This window comes from Ambystoma mexicanum, chromosome 9 (assembly GCF_040938575.1).
Source record: "Ambystoma mexicanum isolate Mex_15411 chromosome 9, UKY_AmexF1_1, whole genome shotgun sequence".
Taxonomy (NCBI): Eukaryota; Metazoa; Chordata; class Amphibia; order Caudata; family Ambystomatidae; genus Ambystoma; species Ambystoma mexicanum.
Genome location: NC_090931.1, coordinates 1,460,481,125 through 1,460,504,530, shown reverse-complemented (window position 1 = coordinate 1,460,504,530; position 23,406 = coordinate 1,460,481,125). Strand labels below are relative to the sequence as shown.

Genomic DNA, 23,406 nt, shown 5'->3' with positions numbered 1-23,406 from the left:
AGCGGCGGCATCGTCGACGGCGCTGTGGTCTGGAGTCCCTCTGGGGGACATCTGCATGTCGGCTACCTGGGCGGCTACACACACTTTTACCCGCCATTACTGCCTGTCACAACAACATGCCGAAGATACTCGGATGGGACAGGCGGTGCTTCGACACCTATTCCAATAAGGTAAGTCCCGGTTGAGGGGTTAGATCTGGTTGCAATTATGATTGAATATTGTTCGTTCTCTATGTTAACTATTGCCAAGGGGTGCACGACCATAGAGAACTAGCATTGTGAGGAAAGTATGTGAGTTTGCATGCACGCCTCCTCTCTTCGGGATGGTACTGCTATGTAATCTATTCTAAACATGTGAATCCATGAAAGATCCAATGCTGGAGAAGGGAATAGTTTCTTACCTGTAACTCCATTTCTCCAGCATTGGTATCTTTCATGGATTCACATGCGCCCGCCTGCCTCCCCTGGCCATGCAAACTGGTTCCCCCACTACTTTGGGGGCCGAAATCTGAGGGAGCGCGGGGGCGGGTCCTGTATTTATATCATGGCGTCCTGACGGAGCGGGCACGCATGATACAAAACGAGGCGGATAGGACGCATAAGCGTCGAAAAAGTTTTCCTACGGGAAAGGGTCTATATAATGTACCGGGGATTCCCAGCCTGACGACGGGGAATATTCTAAGCATGTGAATCCATGAAAGATACCAATGCTGGAGAAATGGAGTTACAGGTAAGAAACTATTCCCTTTTTAACTGTTCTTTGATAAGCTGTTTTTTGTGGATTTTTTAAGATTGAAAAGTCCAAGTAAGATGGTCAACTAGCTCAATCGGTGCAGATTCAAGACTCCATCTAAACTTAGTGGTGTGTTTCTGTAATGTACAATGCATAATTTTAGTTTTGGAATGCATAACTTTAATTTTGGAAGGGTTTACTTTAAGACTTTGAATCTTTGCAAAGCCAGAAAAAGCATTAATCAAACGCTGTAGGCCTATTTGGGTGCAATCAAATATGAGGAAATCATCAGCTTATGCCAGCCACATTACTTTTAGATGATCAATTTATGTGCTGGCGAATGCTCCGGGGGATAAAATGTCACCAATATCGGACATATATAGGTTAAATTATGCAGGGTGCTAATACAAAACCCTGCCTAACACCTCTGAAGGTTTTGGCCTTGCGAGAGAGCGAGACTTGATGGTCCAGACATATTTGAACATTCAAACCTTCATGAAGTCTGATAATAAATCGTAATAACCCTCCAGGGATCCCTAACTTTTCCAATTTGGACCTTAAGAGACCCCAGTCAACCACATAAAAGGCAGCTGATAGGATGATACTTGCCAGGAAGACTGAGGCATATTTGGCTATCCAAACTTGGCTCACTTCAGTGTGAAACCATTTAATAAGGTACACATAACTTTGCAAAATCCCATCTGCCATTTAAAAATCCTGCCCACCCTTGATTGCCAATCCTCCAGATGTTCCAACAGCAAGGCCACAAAGCCCTTGCTGTCGGCATCCAGGATGACAATAGGTCGCTAGCTCATTGGGTCAGATCTACACCCTTTTTTAAAGATGGGTAGGACATTGGCAGTAGATGAGGAAGTCGGAAACCGTTGAGTCAAGGAGATATGTTCAAAGACAATAGTCAAAATCTCCGCCCACATATGTTGATTACCCTTAAATAGCAGATTGGACGATTGTTGGGCCCAGGGGCCCAGGAAACACTAATTCTTTGTATAATCTCCTTGATCAATGTATGAGAAGCTGATAGCTTCCAAGTAGTATCAAGCAAGCTCAAATCACAACTATCACTAGCCTCTTGTTCCTCAGGGGAGACAAATAAGTTGGTATAGTGGGATGCCTATGTCTCTTCCGCGTTTGGATTCAACCCACTTGCAAAGTTTGCATTTCTGGGGTCATTTACTAACCGCTAAAAGGCCTGAGAGTTTTTATTGGTCAAGGTTTGAAGCATGTGTTCTGCTTCTCTTTGACTCCTGGAAGCACGGTTGGTCCTCAACCAATTTTTATGTGTCTGCTTGGCTTTTTGAATACACCTATTTTTATCTATCAACGACAATACCAGGGTTTTCTTAATTGCTCTTCTTTGGGCTCCCTTTTTTTTTGTTTTGCCACTTCTGCATCATACAGATGCACATGATTCCCCCTCAAGCTCCTCGCAGGTGCACCAAATCTAAAAAGGCAATTATTTGTTAGATTGTCTACAGAACTTTCAAAGTTATCTACCGAAAAGTAGTCATTCTGCTGTTCTGGTGTAATGGTGTTAAGATCATTTATAACAGACGGTGCACCGTCGCGGTATTCCATTTTACCATCTTTCTAGCAGTATTAAGGCAAACTCCTTTGGTTATGTGATCAGACCCTTTTCCCACTCCTGCACCCATTTCGAATACTGCATTAAAAATGCAATAATCATTTAATTCTGTGAGGATAATGGATAGGAGCTTGAATGTCTCAAACAAAGTGTTATTTGTAAATATATAATCCAGTGTAGACTGCTCAGAGGCCCTCTACCAATTAAAGTGGCTCGGAATGTTGCTTGAAATGCCTCTATTCAACATTACTAATCCCCAGTCGGTTAATAATTTAGACCAAACATTACCAAAATACTCCTCCCATTTTTGCCTCAAAATTAGGCCAGTTGTGCAGACATGTAGCATTAAGGTCGCCAGGGAAAAGAATCAGCCACCCTCCCATTTATCAAGCCACTCATTTATACAGCTCAAAATTAGATTAATGAACGTATTTAAGCTACTGCAACCTAAATGCCAGTATACATTCAGAACCAAAATGTCTGAGTCACAGTCAATGGATAATTTGACGTGGGTTGCTTTAAAGCCAAAAGTATGGTTTATATGTTCAATAATGGAATAGGACCGACTAGATCTCACAAATGTCAGCAGTCCTCAAAAATGTGTCGGTTGCTTGCTTATTAAACCTACTCAACAGCATATTTTTGTCTTTCTGCCATGTTTGCCCCTCAAGTGTGCAGATTGCTGGAGGTGATTCAGCATGGACAACCTCATCACCTACCCCACCAAGCACACTAGAGATTCCTTCCATTTGTCCGGCTGTCATGAATATGGAGGAAACAGTGTCTACAATGGCTCGGGAGGATAGCTCAGGGGCAACGTGCTCACCTTGGATGCAAGACGACACAAAACAACACAGGTTCGATCCCCGGGTCCGTGCTTAGAAACCTCTGGGTATTATACATACAGGATTATCAGTCACGTTTCCAAATCTGGCAGTTGATGGAGCCTGCTGGTTGACATAATGAATTACATTATGACCAGATAAAACTGTCCATCCCATCATGAGAAATGGAATTGATCATGGTCCTAGGTTCAGCTAACATTTGCACAATATCCCTTATATTACTATCCATGACCCTGATCGCTTGCCGGATCAATACTGGGGATTGCGCTACATGCTCTGTTACTACTGTTTTCTTGGGATGACATTCAACTTACACAATTATCTTTACTTTTTGCTACTGATACCCCTGCATTTGACAATCGTGGTTTTGTTTTTGATTGAACAGGAAATCCCTTAAATTACTGTGAGCCTTGATGTTATCGAACATAAACAAAAGTGTTTCCAATATAACCAAGTGTGTCTTGGTTTCAGTCTTTAATCCCTCATAGAGGAAAACCAGGACGCAAACAACTTGGTTGATTTATGTTAATATGTCCGTCTGTGAACCGTCCATTTTGTTATCCATTTGCCTTAATAGCACGGACAGCCTGCGCGGAGAAGGTTCTACAGGAGTAGAGGCAAAAGAGGAAAAAGAAGAGTCATCATTCAATGGTTGCATGGAGGTTAAATCCGGTGGGGAGTCCATCGTAAAAGAGGCATCGGCTTGATTGATATTCTTGTGAACCTCTACAGGAACCTCTAGTACCTTAAAACTATTATGCTCAACCCGTGGAGCATTTCTGTCAATTGAGACACCCTGGTTCACAGGCGAGACACTTTGAACGGCTGTTGAAGGCACGGAATAGTAATCCGTAATCATACCATATGTTCGAATTGATGATGGAATCGTATGTGATCTAACGGTAGTTGATGAAGTTCCGCCAACAGTACATAAAGCAGGTAATTGTGAAGAATCATCCGTCGCAGAGGGAGGTAATGGTAAACCTATTGCCTACAACAATTCTTGCGATGGGTTTTCACCCGGAGAGGGAGGTAGAGGTAAGCAAATTGCCTGGTGCATTTTTTGATCAGAAATGGGGGCAGAGTTAATGGGCAGGAGAGAGACTATTCCTTTTCCACTGCAGAGGTCATACATGGGGCTGTGTAAAGGTGAGGAGTGATTTGGGAAATAAATATTAACTTTGCAGGCTAAGCAGTGTCAAGAGCATGAATCCAAATAACAAGGACCACCTTACTGCCAAACTGCCCAACTGCCACTGCAACAGTACTCACGATCACACACACTTCGTGCTGGGGGAGTGGTTTAATAGTTCTGGGTAGATTATACTAGAGTAGCCAAGCCAGCAGCTCCCAGGCACACTAGTCAAATGCAGCAGTGAAGGCACTATCCCCACACAAAGAACTCTGTTGTAGCAACGTGATCACCGGTCTCCAGAAACAAAGTAACAGAGTAGCCTGCCCAACTGCCACTCCACTCCGACCACACTCACGATCAATATTCTAAAGCTTTCATTAACTCGGTGCTCTGTCACATGGTGCCGGTTGTTTTGCCACCAACAGTCAGCAAGGAAGCGTGTAAGAGTTGATTGGTCACCTAAGACTGCGTCATGATATATGCTTACCCAATATCTTCATCCACGTTAAGATACAGATAGAAAACATGGTATCCAGCCTCTACATTGACATGGAAACCTTCAGCAGCAGAGTCATCCTCTTGTGATGGCTGTTGCCTACTGACGTTATGATTCAATATTGTAAGAACCCAATAAAAGAGATTGTTCGTCAGCCTATGCACAGTCAGCTAGCACAGTCTCAACCACCTTGTCCTTTGGTCATAGGCATCCATACCCTCTTCATACACCAGGTCCTGTTCTGCTAGATGTTCCCTTGAAAGTAGTGTACTTCTTCCTTTGTCTGGGGATGGAGTTGGCAGCAATCTCACACCAAGTGGACTTACACCTCTGGTTGTTTCTCGGACCCAGTGGAAACAGACCTTCCCATTGGTTAGTGATAACGCAATTATTGATACCATTGATGATGTTGAAGCTGATCAAGATGCTTCTTTGTCTGCTAAGGCTTTCCACAACAGAATGTGGAGAGTACAGGATTTTTAGATCTCACTTCTGAGAAGAGGTCACATCAGAGCGAGGTGTTCTCTCTAGTGTTCTTTCTTTGCAGAACCATGATAAATCGGGGATTGCTGTCCGATAAATCGGGGATTGCTGTCCAAAGGCATGTCCTTGTAAGGGCAAGTAATTATGGAGAACAAAATGTGCATTCAATTTGGAATGTCAGTACAAAAATAACCACCTTCAGTCTGAGAAGACCTGTTTGAGCTCCAACCCACAACCGCAGACTTCGGTGGTGGCTTCTGCCACATTATGTCCCAAATCGTCTTCTGGCCTTTTGGGACAATCTTTTATCCCCCCTTTCCAAGGATAATAAGATACTAGAATCATATGGAAAGAGGGAATTTTCAAACAGTGCTTTACATCGCTACCAAACAAATGCAGATTCCATGTTTGGTGCAGCCAACCAGCGACTATGCAAGGAAATTACAGATTTCTAACTGTTTCTTCCGGTAGATATAGTTGCAGTTTATAAGTCATGCCTGTCCTAAGCAAAGCTGATTGCCCCAGACATGATGGAATATTCAGTGCACCACATAGATACTGGTTTAAGATCCTTGACACTGATGCGTGCTGTTCAACATGGATGAGAGCATGTTATTTCAATTGGGACGTACGGGACAACCTTCTTGATTTGCCCTTTAAGGGTGAAGATTTATTTTACTATTCAATGGATGAGGACTGAAAAAGATAACTTCCACCTTAACAGAAAACTCACTTTGTTTGCAAAGCCATTGCAGAAGCCATTTCCTGCATCATGACATTCCTGCTATTATTTGAGAACCAAATGTTTTTGAGGATTTTGTGGCTACCACAAACAAAAGAATAGACAGCCGGTGATAGCTTCCATATGGCAAAGAGGTAAACAACCCAGGACCAGCACAAGTGTTTTCTTTCTCCTCCATACCCCCCACTACAGCCACTTCAGAACTAAAGAAGAAATGAGGCTTTCGTACAGTTCCACAGCTTCCCAGTTAGGGACCGAGTTTCTGAATTCATAACCAAATGATGTACCGTTTCAGAGGATTCTTGGGTCGTCTCAGTAATTTCTTCAGGTTTCCACCTAGCTGCTCCTCCATCTCTTCCCTCCTCCCCTCCACTTCTTCATATCGGCTCAGCTGCTCTTTTCTAGGAGATGAACAATCCTCTTCAGATAAAGGCTATAGAGGTGTTCCCACTTCGGGAGAGAGGAAGCAGTTTTTACACCTCCATCTTCACTTTTCCAAAGAAAAAATGTCTTGCCTGAGAACAATGTTGGACCTCTCTTTCCACAACCCCTTTCTCCCATTACAACAATTACAGATAGTTACAGCAGCCCAAATCTGGAAAGCATTATGCCAGGGAGATTGGATGGATGTGCGCCGTGGATCTGAAAGATGCATATTTGCACATTCCCATTGTGAATGTTTACAGGAGATCCCTGAGATTCTCGCTAACAGAACCTAATTTTCAGTATCGTATACTACCCTTCAGTCTCAATGCAGCCCTCAGGTTTTCACAAAGCCGATGAGCCAGCTGCTCACTTGTGTATTCTGGGCATGTATGTCTATCCATACCTACATTTAGGCTAATCTGAGTTGAGTCATGCTGTCTTGCTTAGACAGCCCTTCAACTCCTCCTGGATCTGTTGTTCAAACAAGGCCTGTTGGTCATTCCGAAGTCCTCTCTTACAGCTAGTAAGGGCATCACGTTCATTGGCTTCCAGTGGATCTTGGCGATAGACAGAGTTTTTCCTACTTAGGAAAGAGTTCAGGATATCAAAATTATGGCCAATCATTTTCTTGACCATCACCAGACCTTGGTCCTGTGCATTATGGCTGTTCCAAAGGCTCGTCTGAAAATGGACAGGGATCAGCTTCAGCTTTCTGCGTGTTGGAACCAGGAGACAGATAACCAGTAAGATAAGATTTGCATACTGATTGAGCTGAGGTCAGATTTGGAATGGTGGTGTGATGACCTGAATCTTCTTGTTGATGTTCCATAGCAGGACCTCCCAACCCCCGCTTAAAATGTAATTATGTCAAGCTTGTCTCTCACATGTTGAGGGGCTATTCTGGGCCAACGCAAATGCATGTTCTATAGACACAGAGGAGGGAGTATCCCACATAAACTTCCTAGATGTTCTTGCAATTTTTAACACCCTGAAAGGATTTCAGGGCTCGTCAGTACTTATAAAGATAACAGCATGACGTCTATGTTTTATATAAACAAACACAATGGTTCCAAGTCTCCTCCTGGCAGGAGTCTGGCCGGAGAGCACAGGGCAAAACCTATATCTCACAGTATGCACCATAGATTAGGTTAGATTCCTGAGGGAACGCTAGCATACAGCTCGAAACAGGGTACATACCAAGCTGATCTGAGTTGAGACAGGTATTCACAGGAACTGCAGGGACAGGAGCTGGTCCTAAGTAAAGAGACGGAGAGCAAGCAAAGACAATTAAATATACTGGGCAACGGTGCTGTGGTGCAGCTTGTAAAATGACTACTGCCTGAGAGGCTCCGGCAACGGAGCCATCATCCTGCCTTATATCCCCCACCCTGGGACCCAGCTCACCATCCGGAGCTCATACCCGCACTAATAAACATTGAGGGCATTGTTTGAGCCAACATCTGACTGCACACCAGCATTCTGCGGATAGCGGTGCGGATGCAGATGGGCTGCGGCCATGTTGAAGCGACTGAGGTCGAGGTGGGGGATTGGCGCCCACGCTAGAACTGGAGGCAGGCGAAAAACAACAGCTGCACTTCACAACGTCGTCCGTTCTTGACTGCGAGGGCTGCCCGTCTGGCCCCGGAGTGAGTGTGGGGATGACTGGCGTTCTTTCGGCCCATTTAATCGCCCCTGCACAATCTTCCGAACCAGGACTCTGTTCTCCTCCGAAGCGGCTGGAGCCTTCCCTACTCCTGCCTTAGGCGCTTCCAGTGGGTGGCACACACGCGGGCCACACTACGCACTGGCCCCGGTCACGGCCTGCAGCACACGGGTGACACCATTACTGATCGCTTCGGGACTCGGCTTCCTCCCTCATTGTTGACCTGTGCTGCAGTCCCTCTTCCTCCCTTGCTCACGGAGACGGCGGTGCAGGCCTTGACTGGATGCTGTGCCCCGCTACTGGACCCTAGACCCGGGCACCCTGGGGCTGGCTGCTGTGCATTGCGGGAGGCAGGGGTGGAGGGCAATGTGCGGCCCCTGAACCACCGGTGCTCGGGGGAGGGTTCCGACTCAAGCGTTGGTGCGCCCGCGCACTGGTGCAGATCTGATATGGGGGGAACTTGCAAAACAAGAGACGTGTATCGCTGCACGTCAGCCACCAATGCACTCCAAAGGGAACAAAGTCCCAATTCTGTCTGTTTAGCAGGTTGAGAGAATCAAAAAGTCTAGATTGAGCTCTAATCCCTGCAGTTTTGTGTGTTTTGTATTTATATTTGATCTCTCTTTGAGAGATGGATACAATAGGTCCGGGGAGGTCAATGGCTTCTCCCAGACGAGGTTATTTGCTTAACTCAATACCATTCAACATTCACATTTAATGCTCTTCAAATTCAAAAGATTATTTATGAAAGATTTTGATTCAAAACCGTTTTACCCAGTATAACAAGAAAACAATTCCAAGAAACAGACTTTTTAAAAAAACGAATACGCTCAGTGCTTTTAATTCAAACACTAGGCTTTTGGTTTTGTCACGAAAACTTCACATTATCCTTAATGCTTGAAACAAAAAATTAGAACAAAAAAATACTTCACATTTTTCTGTGAGTGGACAGTGTAAAACGATATTATTGACAAAGACTTATTATCCAAAGCTTTTTTTTGGGCACAAGCATAAAGGTCTCCTCGGCCTATGTTCACAATGTCCACTTTTAGTCATCAAGAGAAAAAGTCTTTAGGTTGAAAGTCACCAACTCCAAATAGCACCAATTATTTACTGTTGTGCCAACGCGTTTCGGACTGTACCTAAGTCCATCTTCAGGGCAAAGAATGCTTGTGGTTCCATAACCTGGGTGTATCCACACCCTAAATTCCTAATGGGAAATATAAAAAGGACTTGCTATTATTACTGTTTTGGAACTAGACTGTATTTTTCAAAAAGAAACCCAAAATGTCACCAACCTCTTGATTTCACTGATGGGATCTATTACTTCGGTCTTGGCCACACTCTCGTGTTGAAATATGACGGGGCACATTCGTACTTGTGTGTGGTGATTAGCACCTCAAACGGGTGAATTAAAAAATAAAACTCTAGAATAGAAGCAAAAATGATTTATAAAGTAGTTTCCACTTCAAAGAAACTCAAAGAAACTTGAGTGTGTGCACCCGCCGTGTGTGAATCTACATATGCGTGGCTCTATTTATTGAGTGTCTCAAAATTCCTTGGAGGCCCACCTAAATGTGCTGGACTAATCACCCTTGTACCAAGCAGTGTTCAATATGTAGCGGGATAAGCCATGTGGCATGTACCCTCGCATAAAAGGGTGCCCTGTGAGTCAATACTGGAAGATGAACACGTAAATTGAGCCTGTGTACCGCGCATTGTTCAATAGCTAGCGGGGTAGGCCATGTGGCAAGCACCCTCGTATAAAAGAGTGCCAGGTACGTAAATACTTGGAAAAGAAAACGTAAGTAGAGCCAGTGGTGCTCATTCAATTCACCCGAATCGTACCTTAAAATCGTTTCCCTTATAAGCATAGATTTCAGGCTAAAAGCAACCTCGCAGGCTGCAGACGCTCGTAAAGACATGTGATATGAAGAGCTGATTATTCTTACCTTTACCAGGAGTCAAGTGTAGGCTTCCAACGTCGGGCGTGAGTGCCTTGCACTCTAACCCGGATGTTGATATCCTGTTCCCATTAGTCCCGCGCATGCGTGGAGAGAACGGCCTGGTCCCATTTAGGAATGGGAACAGCGCTTCTCTGTGCATGCGTGCATCGTGTCTCTAGCGTTATACTGCATTGGTATCAATATCTGTATTGGCTATTAGTATGAGGTCCGGTGACCCTTCAATACATATGGGTGGTCTCTCCAACGACAAACAAATATAGGTAATCAAATAATCTGCATGTGAATGCACTTCTCTGCGCATGCGTTCATAGTGAGTACAGCGCTATTCTGCATATCTGTCATTATCTGCATGAGCTATATGTAAGAGGTCAGATGACCCTTTAATACATACAGGTGGTCCATAGGACAGCGGAAGATATTATGATTATGTACCTGAAGTTTAAAAAAATATCTAATGAACTGCTTGTAAATGACGGCCCCTCAAAGTGTAGAGAAGCTATATTGAATTACGTTGCGTTGGATACCATATACCCAGTGGGCTCATGCATTGCCAAGAGTCTGCATTTGAAAACCAGGGTCCTATCACTACACAGGCTATCCATAACAAATCCTGCCAATAAATTTAGCTTTTTGGATTATCTGGTTATGCATATTAGGTTACCAGTTATGATGAGGGTAACTGCTCATGGATCATTGTCTGGGAGAGTGGGAATGACGCAGACCAAGTCTGCTTGGGTCCCCAGGTCCCCAGGGACGCAATCTCCATGAAGCAGAGCATAATTCCGCATTGTATGCCTAATGGAGTGGAAATCTTCCCCCATTTATTCCTTAGACTCAAAGGACGTATTGCTCCATCAACCTCTGTCTCTTTAGTCTGGTTACACTTAAAAGTACAAGGTGTAAGTGCCAACCTATTTACACTCTTAATTTTGTACATGGATCTGCCGTCGTTGGGTTCCAATTTCCACAGGATACCAAACAACGTTCACAATCTGAGTTTCTGTTGTCCCAGTGTGCAACCGTGGTATAGTTTTTTTTTAGACATAACACATCAAATCAAAGTCAACATTCATGCCTCTAGGGCTGAGATAATCGAGTAGGTCAGTCCACACAATCTCCCTCTGTTGTAGTTTCCTCACTATATCCCCGCCTCTAGGGCTCAGTTTAACCTGTTCAAGTATAACACATTTGAGTTGTGCTACTGAGTGTCTAGCTTCTGAGAAATGCATTGCAACAGGTGACTTTTGACTCTTCAACCTGATATTAGATTTTTGCTCCGCCCAGTGTGTTTTTGCCTTCCTGGTAGTCATACCTATGTAAAATAGGCCACATGGACATTTAAGACCATAGATAACATTGGATGAGTCGCATGTACAGGAGTGTTTGAGGGAGATGGATTTCCCTGTATGTGGGTGTCTAATGGTGTTCCCTTTTATAACATTACTGCAATGCTGACAATTCAGGCACGGTATGGTCCCTTTATGTGTGAATTTTCCTGTTTCTGTGGTTGTTATATCGGCTCTGATTAAGCTGTTACGCAGTGATTTGTGGTTCCTGTATGCAAAGGTCGGGGTCTCTTGGGTCCATTTGCAACATTGACCAATGTTTCTGAATAAGTATTTTAATCCTTTTGCTCTGGGTTGAGTGTGTTGTAACGTATACCAGCTCCTCATTGTCTTTGGCTGACTTTGGTGTCAAAAGAGTTTCCCTTTGGATAGTATTGACTTTCTCTTTCACCTCTGAGATCAAGCTTCTGTTGTATCCTCTTGCAATAAACTTGGTTTGTAATGAGGACGATTGCCTAGAATATTCCGTAGGTTCCGAGATATTCCTTCTGTACTGTAGGACAGGGGGGAACTTGCACCAAGAGGCTCGCTGGTGTGAAGTACATTCAGAAGTACATTCAGAACGGATACCGGACACTGTTCTGGGCTACCCCTTTCCCTCGATCATCAGGGAACATTACCTTTATCAGCGAGAATCTCTGCAGCAGGGTGGGTGTGGAGGTACCCCTAACTGACTCCTTAGCCTTCACCTTTGGGGCGACCACCAGGATCTGGACGCTCGCTGTAATACATCCCTCCAGCAGGTCAACAGCTCGGGGCGATTCTCGGCTGCTGGCAGTGGCAGAAGAACAGACGGTGAGTGGCAATCCTTTACGCGCTGTGGCCAGATTCTGCCCGCGTCCCGAACACCAACTTCTGGGTCTCCGCGCCCCGTTGGGTGCCTGGTCATGAATAGACTTGCTCCCCTTTTGCACTGAGCCGGGCCCGCGCCTAGGCTCCCCGCGCAGTCTACTCTGCCAAATTGCAAGGAGGAATATACACTGCACTGTATACTGTGGGAGACATCTGGGCCCCTAGCTACTGTGATAACAACTGCAATATTGGACCTGATCCCAGTAAGACCACGCACCGCAGTCGGGAGTCTTTCTGGGTTGCATTGTTTTGCCCTGGCCTCGGCCCCCTGGTCTCCCAGTGCATGTGAGAGGAACCCCATATACACCACACGGTGGGGAGATCGTGTGGGATTGGATCCCGTGTGGTCCACTATCGCTCACTCTGGGTGCCTGTGGGGCAGTTTGGGGGACTTAATTAACCGGAGGACACCGGTGCAGGGCCCCAGCTTCCCCATCAGTGATCGGACACTTGCCCCTGGACCCTCCCAACAACATCACTCTCCCTGTAATCAGCTGAGGTCTGGGGAACACCACACTAATCCGAGGATACAATCATGAGAGCGTGAAATGCCATAACTGCATGACGTCCACTTGCTGTGCTGGTTGGTCCACCCCGGGTCTCCTTGTGGGTCTCCCAGTGCTGCCTCACAGCAACGGGCACTTGGAGGCTGTATACACTGATGGTGGCAGGCCTTGGCAGCAGCAGCCCTACCAATATTCATATGCTGTAAGACTGTGGGCGCTACCCGCCCTGAATGTATTAACAAGCTACTCCAGGCGACAGCTGTGGTGGAGACTAGTGCTGTGGTGGATGCTACGCACCTAGCCCAATTTGATCTTCCTGCACCTGATCAATAGGACAACAACCCCACCTCTCCTGGCAGATATTGACTAGCAAGAAACAAACCTGCGGCTAGTTACAGGCACTTCTAAATCTCATAACTTACATATCGGAAAGCCCAGGACATCTGTATAGTCTCTGGCGACCACCAGACCCCTGGCGGCCCTATCAGCCTGGTACCCTTCAGGACCCGCATTCACCATAAAACACGTTGCTCTCCCCCTCTGCTGCGGACACCATGATCCTCCTCGGGATCCGAACGGCGCAATCCCTGCAGCGAATCACCTGGGATTCAGCACTACTATGGTCAATCCCAAGAGGCAGGCCAGGATGGATCAGTTCTCCCGCCCGACCAGTTCCGATCGCTGCCTACAGCCTCCCCTAGCCAACCCACGTCTCAGCTAGACGTGGCTGTCCTGAACCAAATGCTTCTGGCCCTAAATAGCTGCACGGACATCTTGGGGGCAAAAATTGACCCTCTAACTTGCAAAGTTATACAAATAGATAAACTATGCGGCCGCATGTCTGAGGCTGAACAGCGGATACAGGATGGTGAAGATAAAGTGGCCACCCTTCAGCGAGAAATGGCTGAAATGCAACAGACGGCGAAGAAGGTGTTGGCCAAAAATGAGGATTTGGAAGGACGTTCCAGACCAAATAATGTTCGGATACTTGGCATACCAGAAACGACTGCAATCGAAAACATGGCGAAATTTGTAGAAACACTGTTGGTGGATGTTCTGGGCAACCCCCCACTAACAGCGATGTTCATGGTTGAGAGGGCCCACCAATCGGGGGCTACTCGGCCCCCACCGGGCGCCCCAGAGCGCCCGATAATAGCCAGAATATTTAGCTACAGGGACCGAGACATTATTCTACGCACCGCCAGAGAAAAGGATGAACTGCGCTGGGGTTCCTCCAAAATCCGGCTGTTCCCTGACTTCAGCCCTGGGGTGCAGGACCAACGAAAAACGTTCCAAGCAGCAAAGACTTCCCTGCGCAAAAAAGGAATTAAATATGCGATGCTATTTCCCGCCAAACTATTCGTTCAGTACAATGGGTCCACAGTCTTTTTCACCTCACCTGAAGCAGCAGAGCACTTTGCATCAAACTTACCTGATCCAGGTGGATCCCCCTGACGCTCTCCGCAGCATTCCTGAACAACCACAACACCAAGATGGCCCTTACTTCATGCACCAGAGGCTAAATTATGGCCCTGGAGTCCCTTGAACATGGCCCAGCGGCAACACAATTAGGGTGCTGCCATTCGGAGGGCATTGGCTGCCCTTATCGCTCCACTACCTGAGGACACTGCGGCTTGTTCTGTTCCAATTATGTGTTTAGTTAAAGGTATGCGAGTGGGTTGGGAGCTGTTAGATTATTGTTTCTGGCGTGGGAGTGAGGGAGGTTGGAGGAGGCCACAGTATTGGCTGGTCTGTTTAAAGGTTCTAGGTATTAAGGATTTCAGAACACTCAGTTCATAATGGTACAACACAATTAGGTGCAACAGATATCACAACATACAATCACGCTGCATATTCCATGACAATAATCGCCATGACCCCACAAGGGTTCTGACTAATCCGATAACGGGCGGACCGCCTGGAACGACCCTTGCAATTCTCTCATGGAATGTAAGGGGACATACCAATCACAAGAAATCGCGATTAATCACGAACTACAGCAGAAACCATGGGGCGAACGTATTATGCCTACAAGAGACACACCTGACTCGAGGCACCCCCCTCCCCAGGCTACCGGGATGGGGTATTCATAGGAATGATTCTTCCTACACCTCGCACTCCAGAGGCGTAGCCATTTACATACACAGTACACTACAATATAGACTACATGAGCAGATCAAGGATGAGGAGGGACGGTTTTTGATACTTGCGGGAGAGATACTAGCCACTAAATTCCTTTTGATAAATGTCTACGCGCCGAACACCGATTCCCCGGAGTTCTTCCACCAAAGCGACAGGCGCATACACAAGTTTCCGGGTTACGACATTTTATGGGCAGGCGACTTTAATCTCGCCCTTACACTAGACTTAGATAGATCTGCAAAAATACAACTAACCCTCCCACGGGCGTTAAGGCATGGTCCTCCATCTCTTAATACCACAATGTCTCTAATGTGTGGAGGGGCATGCACCCACACGCCAGATAATACATTTTTTCCTCAGATGGGCACAGCAACACCTCTAGGATTGATTATATAATGGTCACCGCTCACATACTTCGGGATGTCACTGAGGCAACCATCTTCCCCCGGACTCTGTCTGGACATTCACCAGTGCTGGCTCTATTCGTGGTTTCCAAGAGTCCCCAAGCCCACTTCGATGGCGATTTAGAGCTACTGCCCTCGAGGACGTGGCATTTCGCTCCAAAATAGAACCGAATATTCGCACCTACTTCCAGGCGAATCAAGGGTCAGTCCCCGATCACGGCATAATCTGGGAAGCCTTTAAGGTTTATATAAGGGGATGCTATATCTCGAAAGAGGGGGGTCCTGAAAGCTATACGCAAATCCAAGCAAGTGTTGGAAAACAGAATTTGTGAAGGGGTGAACAAACAGGGCATTCAGGACACACCAGTCCTACGCTGTGATCTCCGGGCATACAGGGAGGAGCTACTACAATTGGCAAATAGTGAAAACAACTTTATTGGGGACCCAATACTTGCGGTGAGGCACGGAGAAGGTGATCGACCAAGTAAAACCCTGGCATGGGCCATTCGCAAGGAACGCCAAACCACCAGTATAGCAGAGGTCGAAAACCAGAATGGGGGCCTTATAAAAGACCTGCAGGTGATCAATAGTGAATTTAAGGAATACTATGAGCAGTTTATATACGTCTCGCCCCACCCCTGGACACGATGAGCTAATACGATATCTAAATGAGATAGCCCTTGGGTGGTTGGATCAGGACCAAGGTAGTGCCCTTAATTACACCATTACGGAGGAAGAGGTACGCAAAGCAATAAAATCCTTACCCAGTGGGAAAGCCCCTTGACTGGATGGCATAATAACAGAATTTTATAAGGCGTACGCAGATTTGGCGATTCCCCACCTGATGGGTATGTACGAAAGCGCACTGTCCGCGGGTCCTCTACCTGAGTCCACCAGATCTGCCCTAGAGACTGTACTTCTAAAACCTGGGAAAAAACCCTGATTGTTACCATCATACAGACCCTTATCACTTATAAATACAGATAATAAAATACTCATCAAGATGCTTATGGATCGCATACTTCCTTACATGCCAGCATTGGTCCTCCCTGACCAAGCTGGTTTCATCCCTGGTAAGTCCACTCAAAATAATTTGTTACGTCTGTTCACCCTTATGCACAATGTAAACCCTAAGGTGCCAATGGCAGTTGCAGCCCTTGACGCCGAAAAGGCCTTCCACTCTGTTGAGTGGCCTTTCCTCTTTGAGGTGCTTCGCCGTTCTGAGTTTGGGCTCACCTACATCAGCTGGGTTAAGCTGCTATACATGGCCCCATGAGCAGCAATGTACACGAATAGTACTATATTGTTGCATATTTCCCCCCCACGCAGCACTCGCCAAGGCTGCCCCTTCTCCCCAGTCCTATTTGCTCTTGCAATGGAGCACTTGGCCTGTCACATCCGAGAACTACATGCACATCGTGGAATTCGCATCCAGACACATCTATCTACCATATCATTGTATGCAGATGACATCCTGCTATATATCAAGCATCTCTGACAAAACGTAATCCCATTGATGCAGGAAGTGGTCAGGTTTGGTGAATTCTCTGGGCTCAGGATCAATTGGGACAAGTCTGAAGTCCTTCCTCTAACTCCGGAAGTGCCGCAGATAGACATGGGTGACAAGTTCTGATGGTGTCCCCAAGGGATAAGATACCTTGACAACATAGTCTCTACTACACGGGACAGCCTATACAAAGACAACTATATTGCCCATTAGAGACAATAGATCACAACGTTGAGACATGGGTTCGGCTCCCCATCACACAGGCGGCCTGCAAAGCCCTAGCCAAGATGGTAATACTCCCCAAACTCCTGTACGTTTTTAACAATCTACCAGTATGGGCTCCTTTTAGTTACTGGAGCCGCATACAGAGACTAATGTCCAGACTGGGTTGGGCAGGGAAACAACCTAGGATAGCATATGAAACACTAGCCCGGCCCTATGAACTCGGCAGTCTGGAATATCCAGATATGTACATATACTACATGGCAGCTCAGGTGCAATACATAGCAGCTTGAAACACCCCTAGCTTCGACTCCCCACACTCCCAGTTAGCAAGGGCGATCACCAACCCTGATGCATTAATGGGTATGCTCTGGGGAAATAGAGACACTGTTCCTAGAGGGGAGGTTCAGCCAATAACAATAACATTTAAAGCCTGGGAACGGATGAATCAGCTGCTAGGGACCACCCCTTTCTATCTGCCCGATCTGCCAATATATAACATAATCGGGATCCCACTTACGCACAAAAGATTATTCAGGCAACGATTTAAAACATTGGGAGTTCTGACCCTAGGGGACCTAGTACAGGACGGTGTTTCATACTTTAGGATGAGCTCCGCTCCAGTGGCGCACAAAACGCTGTGACACTACTACACTACTACAGATTACGCTGTGTTCTGAGGAACAAATGGCCTGACTTCCCGCAGGCCTCCACCCCCCATCCTGCACAATGCTATGTGACCAACCCCGTCGTAACCGGGAAACTGGTGTCTACCATCTACAAGCTTGTCAGGGCTGGTAAAGGGGTGATAAAACACTCTTACAAAACCACATGGGAGGCATCAATGGGTCAACCAATGAGCGAGAACCAATGTTAACTAATCTGCATGCAAACCCCCTATATATCCATAAACTGTTGGTACAGATTGATCCATTACAAATTTGTTCATCAGGTTTATTACTCCCTGCACACCCTGAGCAGGTTCTTCCCGGAGAGAACCCCCGCCTGCAAGAGATGCAGTGCAGAGCCTGCTGACTTTTATCAAGTTGCATGGAACTGCCCCCGCATTAGAACATTCTGGGCCACCATAGGGTAGGTGATGGCTGGAATGCTACCCTCAACGAGGGACTGCTCACTGGAACTCTGGCTACTGGCTCTAATCGAAGAAGGAACCCGCACCAAGAAAAAACTGATGGGCATGGCCAATGGGGTGGCCAGTTATCTGGTGGCTAGGACATGCCCCTACATTCTCAAGGTGGCTGGAAAACATGAGTCTATACGAACAGAGGGAGACCAGGTACGCTGCAACACTTCCGGCCTCCAGACGCCCTTTTAACTGCTGGCCTCCCTTCAGACAATATCAATTGCATATCGCTCAGGAAACCCAATCCCCTGATTCCACCCCAGGCCATTGACTAATATATAGCGGTCTGTACCCGCGGTGACAGTCACAGGGAGGTTCCGTAGCCGAAGTCCCTTAACACGTCTTGTGTGATATCCCATATTCCAACCGAAATATACTGGGCAACACTGTACCAGTAGATTACTCTTCACAACTGCCATATAGCAGCTTCATGAGTTGGACACGCCGAAGAGACTGTTGTGTAATGGTAAAACTGGAGACCATATACTGATGTAGGTAAGACTCCAAAAGACTAAGCGAAGGCAATGGAAATCTTTTCCTTATCTAATCTGAACGGAGACCAACCCAGGGATCACACTGTAAATGGATACACAGTGGAGGAACAACAGTGGACCAAGGTGTAATACAGGCAAAAAGCAGTGTTGAAAGAAGTAACCAGGTACAGGACAGAATACACAAGGCAAAGGATCAGACAAGATAGGTTGCTGTCAACACAGCAAATACAAGGGGTTCAGGAAACTCTCTATGGACTGAAATCTGGTGCTCTCACAGGCGAGGAACAAACAGGAAAACTTCAAGAGACTGGGATTGCAGAGAGAAAGAGAGAACATCTAAGCAGAAAAAGGACAGGTCTGTGAAGCAGAAATGATTACAGAAAACATGGTGTTTACAGAAAGTCCAAAAGGCAGAAAAGATAAGAACAAAGAACTGAATGTCTTTAACAGCAAAACAGGACAAGGTTTCAGAAGTCAAAAGTTAGAAATCAAGGAAAAGGTTAAAAAACAGGCAGTCTGCAAAAGCAGAATGTAAAGGTGCTACAACACAGCAATAAGAAACAGGATTCCAAAGCCAAAATCACAATATTCAGAAAAGGTTCAAAAGCATGAACTCCCAGTGGAAGCAGTTGACTGAACAACTGCTTCTGTTCAAAGTGAGCTTATATAGACCCTCCCAGCCAACAACCCAACACGGTGGAGCAGATTGCAGTCTCAGGCAGCTGTGTTCAATAAAGCCCAGCACCTGAATGAGTAGTCTGCAGCAGTGGATTGTAATTAATGTGTCTTTAGCTCTCAGCAGCCCAGCCTCCAGTGGCTTGGAACAGGTGAATGCAATCAGGGTATCTCCAGCTTTTAGTAGCTTGCTGCAAACAACTGTACTCAGTATGCCTCCTCCAACCCTCTGCTTCTTGGACAACATACATGTACCAGAATGCATCTTCTGGTTTTACCCAAAGCTCAGAATGGACATGAAATTAGATTAGTCCAAAACTACAGTGGTAAAACAAGTAAATGAATGCAGAGGCAGTTTGAAGCTGTTAATTTGGCAATTATGCTATAAACAGAGTCTCTAAATGTGCGCACACAGTGGCGCTCGCAGGCAGGTGGATAGAATCCTGACACTTCCTTTCTGCCTTCTAGCTGTACATATTTGGGAATTGGCTATTCTTCACCACAAGTTTATTCAAGCTGTTCACCTAGCCGAAGAAGTCAACAAGGAAGCTGATAGACTGAGTCACCTTTCTCATATCAATCACGAGCTGGAGATCACAGACTTGTTTCTACAGGTGATCTTCCAGGATTGGGGGACTACAGAGGTAGAATTATTCGCAACCAGACAGAATTAAAAATGTTATCTGTTATCTTTAATGATCCTGGATGGGTGAGGGCCTGGAATCTTTGGGTGACAGCTTGCAGATTACATTGGGCTACAAGAGGCTTTATGCGTTTCCCATTCCTCTGAACCCCATGATTGTGTGAAAGTTTCAGAACACTCGGAACACACACAACTGCTCTCTGAGCTTTGTAGCTCCCAATTGTCAAATAAGAATCTGGCTCTCAGACTTGCCTGGTCTGAGGAACGAGGGTCCTTATCGTCTTCCTTTGTTACTGGGTCTTCTAAGCCAGAAGGGGGGTCTTATGGTCCTCTCCTCTCCCCATTATTGACACACTTAGCAGCCTGGTTTCTGAGATGCTAGTTAGTGGGATTTAGGTATTTCTGATGAGAACCTGTCGGTTCTGCAAGCTGCTAGGAAATAGTCTACTTGCCAACATTACAAGAGAAAGTAGACTTGATTTTGTAATTGGATGCTTGAATGAGGTTCTGAGCCACTTTTGTGCTCCCTAGATGATGTTCTCACTTTTCTTTTCCAGCATAGCTGCCTCTGGGGTCTACGTTGAAATCTGCAGGACTTACTTATCTGCTAATGGAGCATTCCGAAACTATAAACAGCTCTTTTTCTTCACTGCCAATCCAGTCATGAAGAGACATTTTGATTGTCGCTTATGGTTGTACCCTCCTGTCAAAAAACCTCACCCTAAATGAAATCTCTTTGTAGTCTTTGCGGCTCTGGGTCACAAGTGATTTGAACATATGCCTTCTATCAGCATCAATTTAGTGCCCTGGAAAACAGGTTTTCTGGTTTCTGTTCCTTTGGCCAGGAAAATTAGTGATGTTCAGGCTCTCTCATGTTCAGAGCCTTATAGGGCTTTCCACAAGGAAAAGATTGTATTGAGAACCCATCCGTTACTTCTTCCAAATGTACTTTTTGGCTGTAGCTAGCATTAGATCATTTATGGAGGAATGTTCTCTTTTACAGATTATTTTGGGCTTTACCTTGGAATATCTAATGAGTGAAACAAGCAGCTTTGAAGGTAGCTCAAAAGTTTGCCGGTATCCCGCCGGTAAATCCGGTGGGATACCGGCAAACTGACTTACCATTTCCACCACCTGATATCCTGGTATTAGCGGGTTATTACAGCGGCAGAAAGGGCGGTAAATCCCCATTCCATGGAGTCCCAGAAGACTCCATGGAGGGGATTGCCAGTATTTCCGGCACCGGTAATACCGTTCCCAGAAATACCGGCTTGTTTGATGCCGGTGGTGGCCTGATTTACCTCCAGCTCTTGGCTGGAGGTAAATGAATGAACCCCCACCGCAAACTTGTAGTTTGGCGGGGCATGAAGAGTGCCAGTCACGGAATTACTGGCACTTTTCCTGCACCGCCAAACTTATAATGACCCCCTAAGTGCCAATGGAGGACCGTTAGAGAAATGTTCATTGTTTTGGAGCATTATCACTTAATCATGTTTATATGCCATGTGATGAAGAAATCTGTGGAGCTTCAAAAACAAATAGATTGTGCTCGTTTTTAATATTGTTTCAATTAGTTTAAGAAAGGGTATTAAAACGTGATTTATTTATGTTTATACTAGAGTAATGCAGCCTCAATCCAACCCTCTTCCCCAACCAGGACTATGCTTGTTTGTGTTCATAATCACTAACATGTTGCCTCATTGCACAATGCACCAAGGAATCTGAAATGGTCAACTTTTGTAGTTCTCATGCGATTTAAGATTTTTGAAGTTGCTCTTATTTGGTGATATCTTTAGTCCAGAATCTTTGTCTTGACATTGTATAATGTTAAAAGCATGTTAAGCCAAGAAAGATGTCAACAAACACTGGACAAGTAGTGATAACTAGCTTTTTCTGCTTCTGAGGTTGTAATCATTTTTGATGAAGAGAGTTAAGCATTTGCCACCCCTACAGTCACTGTTGTATCTGGCAGTCTGTTATTTTAGAAGTGTCAATAGACATGCTGACTTTGCTTTAGATAGGATCATCCATTGTCCGAAAGGAAATAACACAATGTCATTTCACTCTTGTAGTTTCCTGGAAGAAAGATAACATTCCCCTGAAGAGCAGCAACACCCATCAGATCCGGGCAGAGGGGGAACGACATACTTTGCTCATCCAGTGTGCGAAAAAAACAGACACCGGAGTCTACACCGTGACTGCTCGGAACGAGGTGTCCGAGTCCAGCAGCACCAGCTGTGTGACAGTGTGTGCAGGTAAAATATAAACAGCAACAGCTGGGCAGCAAGCACTAAAGGGGAGGTGGTGATGTTGGACAGGCATGTATTGTACCAAGGGGCCATCAACCAGGACCTGCACACTACATAGCTATAGTAACTTCCTCCCTATGAGAACATCCCTTCACAGTCCTCTCAATAAAAAAGTGTTTGTTATTATACAAACAATATCTTGTTAAAGAGTAATTTCCTGCAGCCAAAGGGTGTTGCTCAGTATGGAAGTAACACTTCTCCTTATAAGGGACTCACTCCATTGTCCCACCATTTCCTGCTCTACTGTAGGTTCTGCTTTTATAAGAACCGGCCCCCAATGGGAACCCACGTCCACACTTCTAGCATGTCCTTCCTAATGGAATTAACGCAAGTGAACTTGCCCTTCTAGGATCATCTATACGCAGCCCCCACCTTTTCTTGCCTGAAGAAGCAATCCCTGTTATGAGATCCACCCTAAGAAAAGCTACCATAAATTACCATAGCCCTGTTTAATGAAGTAGGTTGTGTTGTAAGATCTGCCTCGAATAAGAAAAGTTATCATTTGAATGTAAAAACATATTGCACCGAACATGTAACTATTGACTTAAATGTAAAATACGCAGACATGTTTTTTAAAGTATGAAATGAAGCGTCTTAAAATTAAAGGGAAAATGTAAATATTTAAATAATAAACAGTATGTTGGACTAGGGCCTACAAAAGTGGAAAACAAGAAAGAATAGCAAAAAAAATATAAAAGTGAAGAAATAGGGAGTGAGAGGTCAGTACCCCAGTTTCACAGTAAAGAAGGGTGGAATATAACTAAAAAGGTTTCTTTTAAAACCCCAAAAAATTTCAGTCAGTGGTAAAATAGTACAAAAGAAAAAAAACATTTCATTGAGATGGCTGCATTGACTTGGAGTTGAGGTTAGATGGCTTTCTCTGAGATGTCATAGATCTCCATTGAATAAAGAACTGTGCAGCAGACTCCTACTAGTGGTAATAGCCTTTCTCTGAGATGGAATAATTGCTCAAATAATCAATTTATATGATGCTGCATCTGTTAGAACTGCAGGTAATTGCTAATTGAACTCAAATGTTCTCGTTGGTCGGTGCCTCCGAAGGATGCAGG

The 23,406-nt window shown here is 45.5% G+C and overlaps 1 protein-coding gene across 4 annotated transcripts in view; it reads left to right on the top strand.

Annotated features, from left to right (window-relative positions):
• Positions 1-23,406, top strand: part of SPEG (striated muscle enriched protein kinase) — a 2,620,794-nt gene that overhangs the window by 801,153 nt on the left and 1,796,235 nt on the right. For all 4 annotated transcript variants that reach the window (XM_069616880.1, XM_069616879.1, XM_069616881.1 and 1 more), the window contains one exon: positions 22,100-22,282. In XM_069616880.1, the coding sequence (XP_069472981.1) occupies positions 22,100-22,282 (183 nt within the window). The remainder of the gene's footprint in view (positions 1-22,099; positions 22,283-23,406) is intronic.